Here is a 21,394-nt window from a genome sequence, read left to right as displayed (position 1 = left end):
AAATAACATGTACATGCACATAAACATACTCTACAGCAGCCTTGGTGTTGGCTGAACACATTCTGGAGCAGGAACGAGATGTGACTGGTCAAATATTATCTTTGAAGATTTGTTAAACTAAGCTTGTGGACTTTGGGTAAGAGTGAGTTTGCTGTTCCAATTATGAGATTGTTGACATTATTTCAGTATAATCAAATCAGTTTAACATCACTTTCTACAAATTTACTCCAGTTTGTTATTTAAGAATTCAGGGATTACATGAGAGAAAGGGTTGTCTCAATAAAAGCCATAGAAATGAACAGTTTTGTTCAACTAATGTGGGCTAATGTAATTAAAAAACAGTTTTCATTCATAATTTTGCTTCTACAAGGCAACATTTATCATCAATACAGAGCAGGGCCTCAAAAGGTCATTGAAAAAATGTCTTTCCAATAATTCCTTGAAAGGCCAGTTATTTCAGCTCTGCTCCTCACAGCTTCCCAAAGCCCAAGGTGATTTATTGTCTATCCAGGAAACCTGAACATGAACTTCATAGTGTTTTGACATTCATTTGATTAGATTACTTTTGGTAGTGGTTACATTAATATCATCTGAAGCAACGGATACACACAGTCATTTTGCCAGAATTTTAAAATAACAGTTTTACTCATCTAGCTAGTTGGCCAAAACAGCACGTCTAGTTATCTCTCTCTCTCTCTCTCACACACACACACACACACACACACACACACACACACACACACACACACACACACACACACACGCACGCACGCACGCACGCACACACACGCACGCACGCACACACACGCACACACACGTTGGGGTGCAACAACTACAACTCACCACAGGATGCCAGTAGTTCCTCCTCTCTACTGCAATTACAATGGATGTTGCTGAAACATGTGAGGTACCAAACAACTCGGTATCTCTTGTCGAGTTACGTCACGACCCCGTGAACACACCACAAGTGAACCCACGTCAGCCTCGTGCTTCTTTACAACCGTTACTCCAGGTGTCAGCAGGTCTAACCTGAATCCCTCTACAGTCGTATACATGTCAACTACTGTCGCTTCAAATGTGGACTTACATGTAGACAAGACGTGCAGGCATCACATTTACATCTTCGCAGAGCAGAAGTCAGCTAAAGCTATTTATATATATATCTTCAGACAAGAAGCCAAGCTTTCGTCCCGCGACGTAAACAAACTGAACTTCCCTCTTCTCTCAGAGTTCCGTGTATGGAAGAAGATGATTGGCTGAATCTAGTCCAGCCCCCCAACTCGTCATCCCTGCAGTGCGTGCTGGGAAATAGAGTCAGATGGCTCTCCGGCTCTCATGGCTCACAGTTTTACTCATCTAGCAGGCTGTAGAGATCACCCTCAATAGCAGTTCAAGGGTTTAAATGTTTTGGAAAATGTCTGAAACAATGTATGTGTATAAGTGTGTCCAATTTTTTAAATGTTCACCTTTTCTTTGCATATATGCGTTCTTATGTTCTTATCTGTGGGTTTGAGTAAGATTGTATTTATATAGCAACTTTAAACAAAAAGTTTCAAAGTGCTTCACAGTATACAGATAAAAATCCCCCCAACACAATTAAGAACACTCGCAGCAATAAACAGAAGGGACACAAATACATAACAGCCCCATACAGGAAAGTCGGTAGAGATGTGTTTTGAATATGTTTCCGGATTCAGCTGATCTAACAGTTCCAAAGGGATGGGGCCCAAACTGAAAAAAGTAGATGTGTGTGTGTGTGTCATTCATTTCAGGGGTGAGGGTCTAAAGTAAAGTAAACTGAAGTAAACTGTATACCATTGGCAGGAATTCAGGGCTCTGGAGCGTGTCCCTTTGGAGCCCAAAGCAAACGTTGAGGGGTTCCTGGCCTGCACGGCTCAAACTGACAAATCACCCAGAGGCTACAACCCAGCACCGTGCACCAGGAAGTGGTTGTTTAAACCTACGTAATGTCACTTGTTTGTGTTTGTGCATGTACGTGTGCATGTGTATGAGAAAGAGATTATGCGCATGTAAAGTGGGTTTTTTTTAATTGCAGACACACGCACACTTGTTTTCAATGTCTCTCGTCTGAGTGGTCAAATGCGGTGGTGTCTGGCAACGTGTGCCTACTTGAATACCTCTCAATATGCATGTGCAAGCTATGGTATGAGCTCTATGTGTGCACACTGTGAATGTTACTGTACTGGACTGTCTCACTGTAAGATGGGGAACGTGTTTAAAGTGGTCTAATGGCTCCACGTTAGACATCAGAATTTCTGTGGTAGAAAAGGTGTATGTGTGTACAGGTCTGTTCACACATGGTGTGTGTGTGTGCGTGCTCTCATAGTTTGGTCTTGTGGCCTGCTTTGCAAATAGAACATGGAAACTGCGTGTACAAACGTCTGTTAGGTGTAACATCTTTTTTACATCTTAAGGAATATTTTCGACCCCATCTGCCTGAAACCGTAAGCAGTCACTATTAGCTTACACTCGCAAACAACTTTGATTTAGGGTTCCATATGGAAATGAAATGTGCCTTTCACATCATGCCCTTCCATTGATAATCACAGAATACCAGTCTATTAAAGTCTAGGGGTAAAGTTTCACAATCAAAAATGTTTTAATATTTCAAAAGGATTTCAATGTGTATAATACCCAAAGTAATACCTTTTTTTTTTTTTTTTAAATATGTGTTCATAATGTAATATTATTTGCGATCTCTTTACTTCCAGGTGCTTCACAAACAACTGTGAATATATCTGAAAAATGTCTCTATGAAAACATTTAGAACTCGGTCCTGAAACTGACACACGCACACGCACACACACACTGAACCCTAATTATATCCATTTGATCAAAAACGTACAATGTTTGTTGAATTAAAGTACTGTCACGTAACATATTTATATTGGTGTCTCCATCAGTAAATGTCCATAGCGAAGGCAGCAGTTAAAATCAGAAGGCTCTTGACCAGGTCCACCATCAGCTCCACCCTGGCTGCCTGCCTGGGCCGGCATGTAGGTCAACACGGCCTCTGCATGTGCAGGGTTCTGTATGAGTCTTGTAAAAATATCAGCATATGGGTTTGGAACACGGTCCTTGGCAATACTCGAAGAAGAAAAAACGAGAGAGAAGGAAAGAAAAACCACGGCAAAAAATTGAGAGAGTGTGGTCTGATGCCCAAAGTGGAAACCCTGATGTTTTTTGTGTGTGTATGCCTCATGTGTTCATGTGCATGTGTGTGTTTGTCCTCGTGGCTGTGCCTGTTTGCCATGCCTACGCTTGCATGAGGACACATATGGATGCTTAGAGAGAATTGTAGTGTAAACCATGTGTGTTTTTACTGTACTGCTACTCTGTGATTATTACAGAGCCAAGAGACGGGCTGTCACGCAGTGAAGCAGAAGCTCCTCCATATGTCTGCCTGTGTTTGCATGTGTGTGTGTGTGTGTGTGTGTGTGTGTGTGTGTGTGTGTGTGTGTGTGCGTGTGTGTGTGTGTGAGTGAGTGTTCGTGCTTGGAGCGCAGCAGGGCTGATCACAGCCAACTGAGCGACTGAACCAGCGTGCTGTTATTCCAATGTCCACTATTTGTTATTTTAAAGTTGGCTGAATGTGGACCTGTCAAATATGACTAAAAATACAATTGAATATTTACGAAAACACAAGTAACCTGGTATTGACTCAATAGTATTACTGTAGATATGTTATCTTTAAGATAAACCAGTTGATAGTTATTGTAGATGATAGACATCCTTATTCTCTTCCTTACTTCTATCAATGAGCCACACTATGTAATTGTTTTTTTCTATCTTAAATTTGCAGGTGCTTCATCTCACTCCTGGTATCTGACTCATTTTGTCCCGCTGGATCAGTTAAGACAAAATTAAAATAAAAAAAAAATAAAAAATGCAACTTTCTGGCCAAAGCGATGCTTGAAGTTTATCATCTGAAAAATAAAAATATAACCCTTACCCCAACCAGAAATAGATTTTTGGGAAAAGGCAATCATGCTTTTTTTTTTGAAGTCTGAAGCTTATGGGCTCACTTGGACCAGAAGCTGCACAGCTGCTGACAAATTTGTCAGTCCTGGCCCAGACCAATCCTATTACCGGTTCTGGTCCAAATGACCAAAGCCATTACCAACCTGGCTCTGCCTCTGCGGCCCTACGTGACCTGATGCCTGACGCAGTGCGCCACACACCAATGCTGCTCTGCACGGCTGTGTGCGTGCGGGTGGTGTCTCCTGCTGGATACCGCGAAAGGGAAAATATGAGCTCTTCGATAAGCAACATTAAGCTCTGCTAGCATGCTCTTTGTCTTCTTATTCTTGCATCCAATTGGGTGATTTCCCAAAACACAACAACTGGTGCACAAAACCTACTTTTTCCTCTGCGGTTTTTAACACACACACACACACACACACACACACACACACACACACACACACACACACACACACACACACACACACACACACACACGGACCAGATAAAAAGAGGAACAGAATAATGAAAAATGTTACCCCCAAAACAGCTCAAGACTTCAGTCTGTCATTTAGTGCAGTATGATAAAAGAAAAAAGATAAACAAAAATACCAACAATAACATTGGGAACAGACTTACCAAGATTAGTGTTAGAGTGCCTGGTGGATTTATATTTCGTGACTAAAGTCAATCTGAAGAGACTTAGTACGCACCATCACAACTCAGGTGTTATCTTGAGCTCATTAATTCTGCCCACGCTTACACTAATGCAGAAAAGTTTTCAAAAGCCAGCTTAATGCCAGTTGGCAAACAGTGAAGTGGACATGTGTGATTGGATTGATAGCGCCCTTTTTACTAACAGCGATGCCGACACACTCCTATTTGTCTTTGCAATAAAGGTTTGTTTACCTCATTTCCATCTCGGGCCGTGATTTCTGTTTTTCAATATTGTTCTCATGCCTCTTCTCCTTTTCCTCATGAAGCTGTTTTCTCCGCGCGAGAGCTATCATGCTTGAAGTCGAGTAGTGTGGAAACAGTATTCGACACCAGCACTGCAAGCACATCACTCAGAATCAGTATCACCACATTTGTTTGCTTGAGTCCTGCTTGTCATATCTGGTCTTTTTGTGGATGAAATAGCTGTCCCTCAGCCTGAGGACACTTAGAGCAATGGAGGGGGGAGACATTCAAATTAAAGTAGAGGAATGTGCCGTTAAAAATCTTTAGATCCGTTTGGGCTTTACTCTGAATGTCTAGCTTTTCAGAGAGAGAGAGAGAGAGAGGATGTTCTGAAGATAAAGGAAGAGCTGTCAGAGGTGTCACCAGACAGGGGCCAGCTAGCCCTCATAAAGGGATTTGTGTCTCACGTAAAAGTTTAAAGGAGCTGTTTTCGGTTCTCACTGCATTTGTGTGTGTTTTTTGTTGTTGCTTTTTTTGCTTCAGCGTACTTTTGTGTGTTCATTTGGGTCCATGGTTCGGTTGCACAGCAGTTAATGTCAGGTTATTAAGGTTTTCATAAAAACAAGAGAAGAGAAAACGAGTATTTTCAAGCAACATCTAGTTTGTATTCTCCTTCCTTTTGCAAAAGGCATTTCCATAAATGTATTTGATTTATCGTCATAAATTAGAAAGAGGTTGATATGCGGGAATACAAATTACATTTTCACAGAGAATGTCTCCTAACTGGCTCATTGACAATGTTTCCAACTTTTTGATTGGTGTAAACATTCTCAGTTAAATCTCACCAGCATCAGAAATGCCGGGTTATTGAAAAATCTTAAATGGACAAGACTGTAGCCGGTGTAAATTGAAATTTCCAGAAGTAAAAAAAAAAAAGTTCCACTCCCATGGGTGTATTTTGTTTTTATTTTTTGTCCCACAAAAACAGCTTCCTTTAAATAAGCCATATTTGTATTGTTTTATATAACATATATTGTCTGTTTTAACTGCTCTTACATGAACACAAAAAACATTCATCAACATTTTATTTAACACCCTTTTAAGCTGTAAACAACATCTCAGACTAGTGGTTTACATGAATAACTGCTGTGAATATATAAAGAATAGACAATGAAAATGCATCGCTCAATTCAGTCCAGAACCTCTCTGACAGAACATTGCACAAGGTACAAACACAGGTTTATTTATGGGGAAAGCCTAGTGTGGAGGATATCATAAGGCCTTGAGGCAATCAGATGTAAATCCCAATATTTATGATTGATTAAAGTTATAAATCGGCCAGATTTGACCCGAACACGACAGGAGGGTTAACTTGTACGTCACAACCACTTCCCCAGTGTTTCACGTACTCAACGACACAAAAAACAACTGAAAGTAGGAAATACAAATGCAACACAGAGGCGCCTTAAAAGGAAATCAAGAGACCTACTCAACCTCGACAGCCTCACAATGTGTTGTGTGAGCAGTCGCAGAAGATGTGTGTAAAATCCTGCCTCGAGGAACAGATCTTACCTTACATAACCCCTTTGTTTTTTTTTTTGTTTTTTTCACACATAATGGAATAACTTAGGTCATGCGTCTCTCGAGGTAAAATACATGTGACCAAACAACCCGACAATCAAGCAAAACACACACTTACAGCATCCTACTTTCTCTTTCTTGCACAAACACGTGTTGTCCCAAGGACACACACTTTATGGCAATTCCGGGCATTTTTGAAAGCATGCTTCTTTATTGCTTTCAGAGGAAGCTGAGGATTGGCTGAGAAAGGCAGAGAGGTTGTGTGACCAATGTGAAACAGCACCGCATGCATAAGCCTGTTCACACTGGTTAGCACACACACACACACACACACACACACACACACACACACACACACACACACACACACACACACACACACACATATATATACACAAATACTGTATTAATATAATTATATCTTGGATTGCATGTATCTTTACAAGTTTTTGTTTAAATAAACTATACAGATTTCTTCTTCTTTCTAACTGTGTGTGTGTGTGTGTGTGTGTGTGTGTGTGTGTGTGTGTGTGTGTGTGTGTGTGTGTGTGTGTGTGTGTGTGTCAGAGAGAGAAAGTTCCACAGGTTGATCTGGTACTCCCTCTGATTGAAGATGCTTATATATAACACAGCTGCCTGCTACAGTCGGGTAATCAACCAGTAAGAAGAGACCCAGCTGAGACTGTACATGTGCAATCTGTCAGTAAGAAAACCATCGGCAATAAAAGTGCAGCTGTTACATCTAACCTCTAACTTCTAATTGTCCCTTTCACTGGGAGATTGGTGAAATTCATCCACAAAATTCATCTTTTAAGCCCAAAAGCAAGTAAGAGTAAAGAACCAGCCTCTGTGATTTGGTGAACACAAATTGTACTGTACAATATGTAAATGTATATTTGCAGTGACCAGAGAAAAATAGTTTGGCATCTCTTCGTTTAAGACTCTCAATCTACAAGTTTCATAAAAGGGAGGGCAAAAAAGGCAACACGGTTTTGTATATTACTTCTGGCTGTATTGGGCCCCAGGGGACTCCTCTTGACCTGAAAACGGCAGTGAGTTGGCCGGCCCCCAACACAACTTTGTCCCTGTCACTCATCTATCGTCCAAGTTCATCAACCCAATACCAGAGCTGTGTGGCCATTTGTACCGTGACAGACTGTATCTCACACACACACACACACACACACACACACACACACACACACACACACACACACACACACACACACACACACACACACACACCTGCTTTCCATTAATCCAGTAGATTGCAGGGAAATTGAGTGGGAGTGTTAAACACACACACATCCATCTATCTGCCTCTCTGTCCACGATAATTACACACTTCCTGCTCTAAAATCCTTCTCCGGCAGCTTCCACTCCAATCATGTCTCTGTTTAAGTTTGAGTGTGTTTGTGTATGAGAGTGTGTGAGAGAGGGTTGGTTTGCAGACCAGCTTGCAATGGTTGATCAGTGGCATAACAGATACACCACATGACACGCATCAAGATATGAAGGAAAATAACTCAGAACCCTCCTGTTTATTTGAACTGTTTCAGATGTTTCTTTAGGTGTGTGTGTGTGTGTGTGTGTGTGTGTGTGTTTTTCTTACTTACTTTTCTTACTTATTACTTATTTCCCTCTTTTCTCTGCCTCTCCATCTCAACGCCCTCCATTACAGTCCCATCACTATATGGCTCTTGGGTAAAATACATTAAGTGATTTGACTGCGACTGCAGTGTTATTAATGCTGCATTTTTATTGCGCTTTTAATCCAAATCCATTCACCCCGTCACAGAGACTTCCCAGTTACTATGCAAGGTTTTTGGAGTTTAAAGTTTCGCACAAGGACACGTCGATATGTGGTAAGCAAGCGCTGGGAACCGAACCGCCAACCCTGTGATCAGATCCGCTCTACCTGCTGAGCCACAGCTGCATTTCTGCAGGAACCTTTTCTTATTTTTTAGTTATCTTAAGTGCTGCATTTTAATCATCTCATATTCATAATCTGTGATTGTTTTTTACTTTTACTTTTTGCCTCAGCGAGCTCAGCAAGACTTTCCAAGTTAATATATCAATGAATATTTCATCTTTATTCCTCATTAACATCTGATGGGAAAAAAGAACGTTAAGGAGCTCCAGGCACACAGTGGAGGTCAGTGTGTTTGAATATTGGCGACATTTATTTAACATTCTCTCGGTGTCTGTGAATACCATATAAGCTCATCTCTGTGCATTCACAGGCATGAATGTGCTCATATTCGTATTGTATATTTACTGTGCATGTGTCTGTGCGTTTATTCAGACTGAGGCTCCCTCTGGGGTCCTCAGAGCTCTCCTCCAGCCCTGTTTCTCATTAGGCATCTGTCATGGTGCCAGAATCAATAAGCACAGATGGAAGGGGAAAAAAAATCTCCCCTCTCCTCTTTGTGAATGGGCAGATCATTAGCAAATTCCAGAGTGTTTTCCATCATCACCAAGGAAAGACCTTCCTCAACTTTACTGTACTTTTCGTAATTTGTACCGCTATCATTTCTTTTATGACCTACAGATTAAAACCTTCCTCTTTGGTACAAACTGTTCGAAGGATGTTAAATCGCGGTTTTAGCTTTGCAGAATCGTGTATTCCCAGCCACAGATGAAAATATTTAGTTGTGGGTTTTTCTTTCTCCCTCCTCTGCCCCCCTTTGTGTCTTAGATGACGCATCTGTTTCCATACATTGTTGCATGTTTTCTGGCAAAGACAAACAGCATAGTTTAAACAAAGAGGTGGGTGGTGCTCATCTGGTGTGTGTGTGAGTGTGCGTCTGTGTGTGTGTGTGTTTGACACTACATTAAACAAAAGGAAGAAAGGATGACAGCATCCAACCTCAGTTTGTCATCTTCAGTGTAAACGGCCGTACATCATGCTAACATCTTACATGTGCTCGGCCCATCACAGCAGTCACACACGGCCGTGTCAACACAGCAGTAATGAAAACAAAGGAACGGAAAGAGGGAGCTGGGTGGGAGACGGATAAGGACAAAGGCCGATGCAAGGTAAAGAAAATGAAAAAGAGAGAAGTCTATATAGGTGAAGGAGGGTGGAAACAGAGCAGCACGAGAGCAGGATAAATGCTTCCAGTAGAAGCGGAAGAGGAGAGCTTATGACGCGGCTTGGCACCGCTCCGTAGCGCTCGTCTGTAAGGCAAAGAAAGGGTGGGTGGGTTTTCCACCTCCACAGAATAAATGATGCGAGGGGAAATGGGAGTAAACAACATCAGTCATTATAATTACTCTCATACGGCTACTCCCATCCCATCAACCATCCTGCAACCCCCCCGCCCCCCACACCCTTCACTCCTTTCCTCCCGCCATTTTCCATCTGTCTTTACTCCCAAACTTTTTTTTAGTTTTGCCCCTTCTCTATGACTTGATTACACCTTTTACTTTATTCTTTCTCGCTCACTTTCTCTCTCTATCCGTCCTTGGCAAAATGCATTTCCTCTTTTCTGACTGTATTGTAATTGACCCGCTTGTTTCAGGCCTTAGATCTCAAGCTTGAGTAGGGTGGTCTGAGTGTTCACCGCACAGAAGAAAATGTAAGGCCGGAAAAGTTGGTGAAAAACATTACAAATGACACATCAGCGGTTCATTTAGGACGTTGTCTGAATGCAGCAACAACAGCCAGAGTAATAATAATCTTGGCAAATTTCTTGAGCTTTTTACTGCAGACTGTGCAAGATACAATCTTTCACTCGCAGCAGAAGCCTTTGAAAGCAGCTGAATGCAGAGTGAATCATGTCATCTGTCTCTAAGAATTGGAAGCGGTTCCCTCGCTGTCTTGGACCTCTACGGCGCTCTGCCTCAATCGCTCTTCTTCTCTCCCACTTTCTCTCCTGGAGAGCTGTACTCGTGTGTGAGAAAATGTGATCAACAAAAGCTGCCATGTATAAATAATGTAATACTTGGGTATAAAAATGAAATGTATCTGGTCCAAATGTTACATATCCAATTTGAAAAATGTGTCAAAAATGTGTGTTCAATACCAGAACAAGAGTCTGAGTCTACTGCCACGCTGAGCTTAATATTAAGGCAGCACGCTAACACGCTGATGCTAAACAGGTTTAACGTTGACCAGGTTCACCTTCTTAGTTTAGTGTTATCATCTTGAGTGGGACACAAATGTGTGTGACAAATGTTATGGCAATGCATCCAACCCAAAAGATGTGGAGACATGTCACACAACATCTATAATTGTGAACTTCTAGGAGGAGGATACATCAGATGATTGCCAAAGTCATTGCAATCCGTCCTCTGGGCGTCATGAATGCATGTGAAAAATGCCATGACAAGCCCTGAGACGGCGTCTGAGATACTTCAGTCTGGACCAAAGTGGCTGACCAACCAAGTGACCAATGTTGTCATCCCTATAGCCGCGACAAGCCTCAAAATGTAGAGGATTCATAATGTATGTATAAGGAGTTCTGTACACATCTAAGTGCACACTTCCAGCATGTCAAAAGCAACTTCCAGTTGTACGTTTGATAACTTTTGACTAACACCTCCTTTCCCAAACATTTCTTTCACAATCCATCCACTTAATGCTCTAATCTTCATTGATCATTAGAAATGATTCCAGGCAGCTGAATTCCAACTGTAATCACTTTCAGGCAAACAAACTGAGAGAGACTGGAACAGAAGACAGATGCTCTTGCAACACTACCCAGCACAGATATATGCTCAGAATGTGTAGACAACCATGCATTACTGCTCTCCAAGGAGCCAGATACCGAGCATATTTCTCATAAGGGCTATTTTGTTATTATTCACCACTGCAGCCTGCAGAACTGCGCTTTAACTGCGAGTTTATGTAAGTCTGGCCACTGGGGACTTGGACCTCACATTCTTCTGGATCACTCTTGTAGGGAGAACGCACTCCCTCTGTGGGAGATATAGCAGCCCGCCAAGTCAAACTGTTCCCAGGGTGGGACTGAGCACCAGCACCAAAACCCGCCCAAAACCACCCACCTTGAGACTGCTGACAGAATAGAATAAAATAGAAGAGAAATATGATTTGTTATGACGTCAGAGCCTCTGTGGAGACGTGCCACATACAGTCATACCATTACATGTATTTGAGTAATTAACATGTATTTTGTTGTTTTGGTTCGTCGATGCAGGAACAAAAAATATCAAAAACGGCAGGCTTCAATTCTCAGTGCTTCCAGGCGTCATGCTAAGCTAAGCCATTTGTCTCCTGGCGGTATTTTAAGTTATCAAATAAAGTCAAATGCATCTGAGTGGTATCGATCTTCTCATTTAACTCTCGAAGAAAGTAAAAAAAAAGGCAAATAAGCACATTCCTTTCCAATAATGTTGATCCAATGAAGCTCACAGGGAGAGAAACAACTGAAAAGTTTAGTTTTTAAGTGCATTAAATGCCTTTCAAAGAGAAAACACACTACTTGCACTTTTTTTTTTTACTGTCTAATGATGCAAGTATCAACAGTAATAATGTGTTGTGGTCTTAAGCCCTCAAATGTAAATGTATCATAGGCATGATCAGGCTAATATTTACATTCTGAGGCACACAGTTGTTCTACATTCATATGCTGTCACTCAGGTCTTAGCAGTTGGGAACCTCCAGCTGTTTTAAAGTACATTTGGCAAACAGTACTTGTCCGACGCATATTGTTGGACACACAGAAGTCCAAAGTTGAATGGTTTTCAAGGTTTCTGGGGCCTCAGAGGTTAAAAAAAAAAAAAACGTTTGTCTGGATCTGGAGTTGTATCAACGCACCATGTGATGCGTTCTGCAGATTTATTCTGAAACTCCATTGTTTATAAAGAAGGTGTAACTGGCCCTGGATCTGGCAGGAGTGCACAGGCGTGTTTGCGTGTGTCCCATGCAGTCATGTCAACAAAGCAATCATTCATGTCGGAGAGTATACAGCAGAGGGTTTAGCTCTGCCGGCAGGTGATGATGGACAAGCCTTTCAGGGAACGTGTGAGGGATGGAAATCTGGAGTGGGAGGGACAGGCGGATGGAAAAGAAGGACTGGAGCAGTGGAATCAATAATTCCCTTTTGTAGATTTCCCTTTACACATGAAAAAAAAACAACCTTTGTCGTACAGTATATATCCGGTTCATTGTCACCCAGTCTGGGCAAAGAGCCACGGCGGAACAGTCCGTTAGTCAAGGAGAGGGGGAACTTCTTAATTGCCTCCTTTCTCGTCCTCTTTTGTCCTCCCTTCATCTTTCTCTCCCTCCAACCCCCTTTCTGTTGGCTGAGAGGACAGGTACAGGAAACACTCATTCATTAACAACCTGGAGCTTGTTAGCTCCAGTGAAGCACTCTCCACAAAATGTGAAGTTCCACCTCTGAGGGCAACTCGGAGTGTTTGTGAGAGGGCTAGAGGTGAGGGGGGCTAAAGGGTAAGGCAGGGCCAGGGGAGGGGGGTGTTGGTTTGGTGACCCAGGGTCCTCCAGCAAAAGAGGGGAGTGCTGGTGAAAGAGACCTTAACAACATTGGAACTCAATGAACCATGTCACCTACAAACATGCATGGGGTGGTCACAGATATTTAACCTTTCAGCGTTTTTTTTTTTTACACACTGCTATTGGATGAATGTCTTAACATGCTCCACAGAGGTTTGCGTGGGCATTTTTGAGAGCCCATGAGTGTGTTGAATCTATTTGAACACTAAAAACTGCATTTTAAGGAATCGTTATGCACTCAGATATTGTTGAATGAAACTACATTTTTTTTAATTCCCGAAAAACCTGAACGTGCTTTTTAATGGCCGCATTACAATCTGCATACACGGGCAACACCTTTGCTCCGTGTTCTCGTCGAGCAACGGACTAAAAATGCCAAGGCCAGTTAGAAAAGTTCAAACCATGACAGACAACATCCTGCCACCCAGCCTTTCCAAACACACCCTGTCATTTGCAAGATGTAAGCCTGTTTCCTTGCACTGGTTGGACAGCACTCAGCAGAATAGTGCGCCTTTATTGGCTCTAAAAGATAATGACAGCCTGCCTCAAACCGCTGAACTAGGGTCAATGAGTTCCTCGCCGTCTATGAGGTTCAGGTTGAGAGCGTGGCTTTGGAAAACGGATCCTCTGTTTTGAGTTGAGAGTAGTTTAGAAAGGACACAGCCATTGGTATTTGCAATACATTATGTTCAGCTACATGGCAGAAATATGTCGCAAAATGTCAGATTTAATTGTAATTTGATCAAAGTGCTGCCTGCCGGTCGACGGGTCTAAAACTTTCTCTTGCAACCCTTAAGTATGAAAATAAATCGCTGCCACCCATGCAGTTGACCCCTCTCTCTCTCTCTCTCTCTCTCTCTCTCTCTCTCTCTCAATCTGACTCTCTCTCGCTCGCTCTCTCTCTCTCTTTCGCTCTCTCATGCCCTTTTTCATTACTCCAAACAGGCCAGCTGTATTGTAACTACAACCAATTTCCTTGCAGTCTATAAAGCTGTCAATCAAAATCATAAGGAACAGGGAGTGGAGGTGGGGGGTGCAGGGGCGGAGGTGGGTGGGCTGTTGGGGAGGGCTGCAGGGCTCCAGGCCAGATGTCAGAGTTTTACACTGCAGGACACCATGGAGGGAGGGAAGGTCATGTTTACCTGTAGTTATGCTTAATAGGTAATAACAGAAATATTTGTACTTGCATGGAGGTGATGTTTCTAGTGGCTCTCACTAAAACAGCTTAAAACACAGCTTTAAATCAGAAATAAATGGAATAGTTCGATATTTTGGGAAATAAGCTTATTTGCTGAGTATGATGAGAAGATAATGTAGAAAATTTGAATACAATGCTGCAAGTGTAACCCCCAAAATGTTGAATTTCTTTGAGCACATTTGAAAAAAATCAACTCACAGTCAAACCAAAGCAATCATTTTAAGTTTCCATTTATTAGAGTTATGAACAAAGAGACAAATAAGTTATAATATTTTTATTTGTTAGAATTCTATCAGTGTTTGAACATTAATATTTAGAGAGCTAGTACAATTTTCTACTTTCATGGCTAGCCTTTGACAAACTCATAGAAACAGCTGTCTCTCCAAGGATCGGAACATAATACTGAAGGGGAGGTGTAGATGTTGTCTCACAAGACAGTTAGCAGTGAAAGTGTGCACCTTAAGGTTTTTTTCTGTTATGGTATATCATTACATATAAACTCTTTAAAAATATACTTCTGTCAAATAACTTGACAACTACTATGTACACTACAAAAATAAATTTTCATATAAATAAATTATATGGCATACATTTATCTTTGTAACTGAAAACAGCATACATCCACGCCAACCGAGACCAAAATGGCAGTCTGGAAGACACACTGATTTTTTTTTTCCTTTTAAAATCCTCTAAGAGCTATGATGAGACCTGTAGTGTAAAATGTTATATACTCTTTTTTTCCTATTTAACATTAGTAAGCACTTTATACAGATCAAACTCCATTAATGTAAAAACATTAAACTGTAATAGTGTTTTTTTTTCAATAGACATAAAAATCCCTGCATGTGTTATCCACTGGCATCACGACAATAATGAAAGAAAAAAAAACATTTTATATTACAAAAATATAAATATCGCAATTGAACATTGAAAACAGAAACAAACAACAACAACAACAAAAACATTTAAAAATGAATAAAATAGTTGCCAGCTATGATTCTCTCCGCTACTGCCAATGTGACATTGGGAGAAAACAAAACAAAACAAACAAACAGAACAACCTATTTCATGCAAGCAGCTGATGTAAAGTGGTGGACAGAAAAAGGAAAAGTACTAAGACTTCTGGGAAGAGCTACATGTGTTTAACAGGAAGTGAGAGTGTAAAAAAAAAAAGGCAATCAGGTGTGGAGGGGGTGAAAGACGGGGTCAAAGGGGCCTGGGTCTGGACTGAGAGGGGCGGGGCTTACAGATATGTGTACTGACATAGACACATACAAACTGGCCATTGCTGGTAGAGAGAAGGGCTGGCAGTGTAAACTCTGACCCCTGAGGCTTTGGGCTGTGCCATTTGGCAGTGGAGGGGGGGGGGGGGGGGGGGCGTCTAATTAGTGTCGTGGCGTTATGTTGTGGATATTTATTAGCTGAGGTCAGTGGAGACGGCTGAGGCCAAATTGGGGCCAGTTGTCTTGATTGTTACTAAAGGAGAGCTGAGATAGAGTGAGAGGATGCACCAGCACACACACATAAATGTCTATACACACATATACCTTACATTGAGACATGCATAGAGCACATTGTCAGGCCATATAGGGCTTACCCCTTAGCAGGCTGCGTGGGCTAGCTTATTGATTGGACAGAAATAAAGAGCTACTTGAGGCAAGATATTCCTGTAGATGAAGTTTAGATGCAGTCAAGTGCCATGTTGAATCTGGTCTTACAGTATACAGTCTGAGTTTTAGCTTATCCACGAGACACAGAGTTAGTGCCCCGTGTTGACCCTGTTCCAGAATCAGTAATGTGAATGTCCCTGTAATGGCATGGTGAGTTTCTGAGGTGGGTTCACTGCTCGTATGTCAGTACACAAGACAGAACCTGCTTTGAGCCTGCTAGGGTTAAACAATACAGAACCTCTTACAGTAAAATACGACCAGAGCAGCCTAACAGACAGTGATACAAAGCTGAGAGCTGAAACAGGTTCCAATGCAGAGGCGATAACTAAAATAACAAAATAAAAACAGCTTTTAAAATTTCTTCATATCTGCTCGTCTTAAATAGCACGCATAGCGTGTCAAGTTAAACAGTAATTGTTTCATAACTACCACAGGTTTGTGATAAAAAAATAATAGTTTAACATGCGTACCTTTATACAATAATGAACACACACATAAACGCTCGCACAAACACACACACACACACACACACACACACACACACACACACACACACACACACATATATTTGTATATATACTATAGGCCTGTTTGATTATTCTAACAATTTCCCTCATGTTTAAATGAGTGTAAATGTTAGTCTGTTTTGAGGATGTATCTGATGTATAAGCCAGGAGATAATGGGACTATTATGTCATACAGCCCTACACTCAATGACACACACACACACACACACACACACACACACACACACACACACACACACACACACACACACACCGATCACTTCTTTTGTTTAAAGAGGCATTTGCATAGAGTTATAAATGTATATTATTTAAAAAAAATATTTCGAGCAGCAACAGTGAATGCTGACAGGTATTTTTTGTCTAGATGAAGCTTCCTAATGGCACAGATCCACAGATGAGTGAGCAGTTATCAGAGATCTATCTATATCTCACATAGAACACACACACACACACACACACACACACACACACACACACACACACACACACACACACACACACACACACATACATACAAACACACACACACACACACCATATAAAATGGCAGCCCCAGTCCGTTATGAGGAGTTATAGCTACTTTTTGTTCATATTTACATATGTATACATCTTTTAAATATAGATAGAAATATTTAAGACAATAGTCCACTGGGTTACAGTAAGAATGAGCACCATGACGGCAACAATGGCGAGTTTTTCGCTGCTTGTGGCGAGCCGTGCCGGGCCGGGTCAGCTGCTTAGTAATACAGAGGAGTCCATCTTTGGCCGTCGTACTACCGTTCTCCACAACTGGAAAAAAAAGAGGAGATTCTTCTGAGAGTTCTTTATGATGAAACATACTTTTCTAAAAAAGGACAGCCGTACTTTGGACCAAGTGAAGCAGTCTAAAGCTCACCTCAGCTTGCCCGTCTGCCACTGTTGCTGTCAGCTGCCTCAAACTCCAAGTCTTGGAGCTCCATGGCCTCCACGTCGTCCCCTCTGGCCCCTGTGTGGGTTTCCAAGGGCACATGCGGGTCCTGGAAGGCAGGCTCCGGCCCCTCCGCCCCTGATGGGCAGTAACTGTCTGTTGCAGTGTATCCTGGGTAAGAGGGAGCGGGTGGGCCCTGGTTGGACAAGGGGGCCGGGTGGACGGCGACAGTGACGGAGGCCGACGCCGTTACCGTGGTAATGGGTTGGCAGTACGGGGCGGGGTTGGGGTGGTGGTGCGGGAGGTGGTGATTAGGCTGTGGGTTGTGGGAAGAGCGGGCTCTGTGGCCCGCTGAGTGTTCTCTGTGGCCGTGTGAGCCATGATGGCCCCCAGCCTCAGTAGCAGTTTCAAAAGCGTCCATGCGCGGGCGGGCTGGGGGCGGGGCCTGCTGCCAGTGCAGCTGGCTCTTGGGGTCCCTGCTGCTGTTACGGTAAGTGGTCCCGGGCTGGGGCCCAGAATCACAACCCTGAGAGGACTGTAGAGGCACAGTATAGGTAGGAGGGTCAGGCTGCCGGGCTGAGCACCTATGCCCTGACCCCGCTCTCCGTTCCTCCTCTGGCCTGGCCGCTCGTCCCCTGCTGGTCTGGAGGTGGTACTGCTGCTCCTCTGCTCGAGTCTGTCCTCTGTGTGAGGGCAGGTGGTAGTTCTGCATCTCCTGGCTGATGCCGGACCCTGTGGTGTTCGAGCTGTACTCCGAGTCCGATGAGTCCGAGGCTGCACCAGAGGTGGTGGTGGCCCCGGTGGTGTGGTGAGGACGGACCGAGAAGTGGACCACGTGGGGAGGGGCCTCCGGGGACGGAGTGGGCAACCGGCTACGACCATCGATTGGAGTCACCTGGGTGGTGAAAAGGGAGGAGGTGAAGATGCAGCAGTGAGCGTTTCAGAATTTTTTATGACATTTTCTTTTCACTTTTTCCTCGCCAACTATTTTTGGGCTCTTACCTCTGGATAAGGCCCAAAGTATGACAGTAATACTGGAAGAAGGACCAGTCCGTTCAGCACTCCAAGTACTGTTAGGATGGCCAACACGGCAAAGAAATACCTGCAACACACCAAAGGCACATGGGAAATAAGCGTTAATCTCACAAATCGTTCAAGTAAACATGTCAGGAGAAAACATTTTTTTTTTTACAAGATATGTACTTTTTACATGGTGAACTTTCATGAAAAGAACCAAAAAGAACAAAAAATAGAGTTTCCCGGGCCAACACATGCAGACAAGAAGAGAAAGCTGGAAAGAAGGAAAAATACCTGTGCAAACCACAGAGGTTTAAACGTGGGGAGACATGTGCAAGATCAACCATTACACACGCCCAAAATAATACCTCCACAAAGACACCCGGACACTCCTCAAACACATGCACATGCACACACACACACACACACACACACACACACACACACACACACACACACACGCACACACAAACACATGCACTGTGGAGCAAAACAGAAATCTACCTTGTGTGTTTCTAAGTCCTGCCAAAGAGAGTTAGTGAGAGAGAGAGAGAGGAGAAAAGGGGAAGCATAATTAGCCAGAGCTGGTTAATTCAAAGGCACGGGAAGAAAGAAAGATGGGGTGGTGGTGGGTGGTAGGGTTTGGGGGGGAGGGGGGGGATTGGGGATGAGGGCATTCTCTCTTGGGTGTGTGGTGTATAAGCAAACATGGAGAAAACAAAGCAGTGAGGAATGTGAAGGGAGGGGGGAAGGGAGGGTAAAGGGGAGGTGGGTAAGGGGGACGCTGGGGAGGGGGGGGGGGGATGAGGGGGGGCACAAGAGGACAGGGGCCTCTCTCTCCTCTTCGACTCTAAAAAAGAGAGAGAGGGAGAAGCAAACAAATGAAGTGAAGGGTATAGAATTTAAACAATTTAGTCTAGGAAGAAGAGAAGGAGACCCTCAGAGCGCCACCCCTCCCTGGTCTCTTTCTCTCCCACTCTTTTATTTCTGCCTCGCCTCTCTCTCCCTTCTTTCCAGCTAAGCCCCTGTGAAATTCCCGGCCACTCCACAATCCCCTCCGTCTAATTAAATCTCCAATGTATCAGGTAAGACCCCCCAATCTCCCCTCTCTCTCCAATTGAGCTCTCTTCATTAGGGAGGGCTTTCCTCCTCACTTGGTTGTCCGGTGAAAGCTCTCAGGTTATCAGGGACACACTGTTGAACCATGAGCCCCTTCGCCTGACTCTTGACTATATGTGTGTGTGCGCGTGAACGTGTGTGTGTGTGTGTGTCAAGGTTTAAGTGGACTAACTGAGGTGTAGATGTGCTGGTATGCGATGCAGCTGGGCCTCAAACTAAACGCACATTCATAACTAATCTGTGTGGGTGTTTAAATCAATGTGTGCGTGTGTGTGTGTGTGGGTCCACGTGTGCGTGTGTGTGTGTGTGTGTGTGTGCAGGAAAGCAGGCATTGCACAGAGGAGTCAAAAGTGAGGAGAGCTGGTTCTTGTCTACCCAGCATGGGTGGCTTCCCCTTCACAATACGTGAAAACAGGATGGGAAATTTGATTTACAGAAATCAATATGCCCCTAAAGGCAGCGTTACATGAAATTGATAAGATGTAGCCTGAGAAGCTGAGACAGAATAAAAGAAATGAGAGCAGAGCCGGATCCAGCATGCAGACAGAAGTAACCTGGTGAAACAGTCCCCATGTGGAGCCCACAATGAGAGAGCAGCTAGAGTCATTGTTATTCAGAGCGACTCACACGAGATGACATCTCAGGATCATTAGAAAAAACTACATTCTCTGAATCAGGTCTGGAAATGCACGATAATCAATCATGTCTAATTGTTATAATTTTCTTCATTGATTGATCCATACAGGTCCATGTAAATTATATCAATGCATATGGTTAATGTAACCATGCTAAAAACAAAGAGCATCCATTTTGGAACATTTTGCATGAAGTATATATATATATATATATATATATATATATATTTTTTTTTTAAAGGTAACTCATTAAGGCGGGTCAGGTGTCACCACCGGGTTGAATTTTCTGCATCGTCTTCAAACGCCACCTCCTGGCATCGACAGTAAGGCCTCCAATGGCAGTGAACTTGTGCCCACAGTTCATGTTCAACGACGTTTGGTAGTGATTGATCACCGAGAGCAAGTACGTAAAACTTGACCTTTGACTCGGTCTCTGGCAAAGCTCTTCCCACACGATACAGTATTGAAAGCCCACCCAGCCATCTGTCATCTACTTTATTAGATTATCAGAACTGCTTCTGTAAGTGGAACTGAAATAACTGTGTCATCACCACTGTTAGCATGTCCATACACACCAGGAGGGGTTAGACGCCACGTCCCCTTTTTCGGATACACATGTACGCACAGACGTCTCCGCATGCACGCGTGCAGCCCACATACCAGGCTGAGTGCCCTGCCGGGCTGTTTGGAGTGAAAACATTCACATGGCTGACGGGGGGAAAGCCAGGGAAACATTTCTTTCGGCGCAAGCAGAAAAATACGAGCCGGGCCTGTTGTTATTGCACCGTCTTGGGGCGCTGCTTTGTTTGCTCAGACAACAGCAGAACCTTTAAATGGAGCCCCGGGACTGAGCCCAAAACCAGAGCACACCACTGGAGGTGAGGAGAGAAGGTCTATAGGCCTCCCTGTGTGTTTGCGCGACTGTTTGTGTACCTTTCTCCGAGTGTGTATCTGTATGCGCTTTCGCTGGCAGGCACGCCATCATTGACCCCCATGATTACGAGGTCAGGGAGCAGGTTGGTATGTGAGTGTGTGTGTGTGAGGGGGGCTGTGTGTGATTATGTGGGTGTGCATGCATCCGCACAGGCCTGTGCACATGATAGAGTTTGCGTGCTGGAAGATCACATGGACGCCAGCGCTCTCTTTTCTTAAAGGAGCATGTCAACCAAATTATACAGTGACCTCAGCTACTTTAACTCATTCAGTGAGCTCACTGGAAACTTCTCATAATACTCTAGGCTCGAGAATGTACAGGATCATTCATTTTCCTCCCTTGTAGGGCGGCTGGTCGCTACCTTTCTGTCTGATGCTTTCAAGAGCACGCGCACACAAAAGGAGCCACCGAAGCAGAGCCCCCACAGCGTGTCGGTTTTAA

At 43.4% G+C, this 21,394-nt stretch overlaps 1 protein-coding gene across 2 annotated transcripts in view; it reads right to left on the bottom strand.

The window, feature by feature from the left end:
* Positions 1-17,237: 17,237 nt before the first annotated feature.
* Positions 17,238-21,394, bottom strand: part of ptch1 (patched 1) — a gene marked incomplete at both ends in the record, with an annotated part of 43,487 nt that continues 39,330 nt past the window's right edge. For both annotated transcript variants that reach the window (XM_079222570.1, XM_079222571.1), the window contains 2 exons: positions 17,238-18,143; positions 18,251-18,350. In XM_079222570.1, coding sequence (XP_079078696.1) covers positions 17,238-18,143; positions 18,251-18,350 — 1,006 coding nt within the window. The remainder of the gene's footprint in view (positions 18,144-18,250; positions 18,351-21,394) is intronic.

The sequence above is a fragment of the Taurulus bubalis genome (genome assembly GCF_910589615.1).
Source record: "Taurulus bubalis genome assembly, chromosome: 8".
In the NCBI taxonomy this organism is placed as follows: domain Eukaryota; kingdom Metazoa; phylum Chordata; class Actinopteri; order Perciformes; family Cottidae; genus Taurulus; species Taurulus bubalis.
This window is presented reverse-complemented; position numbering and strand designations above follow the sequence as displayed.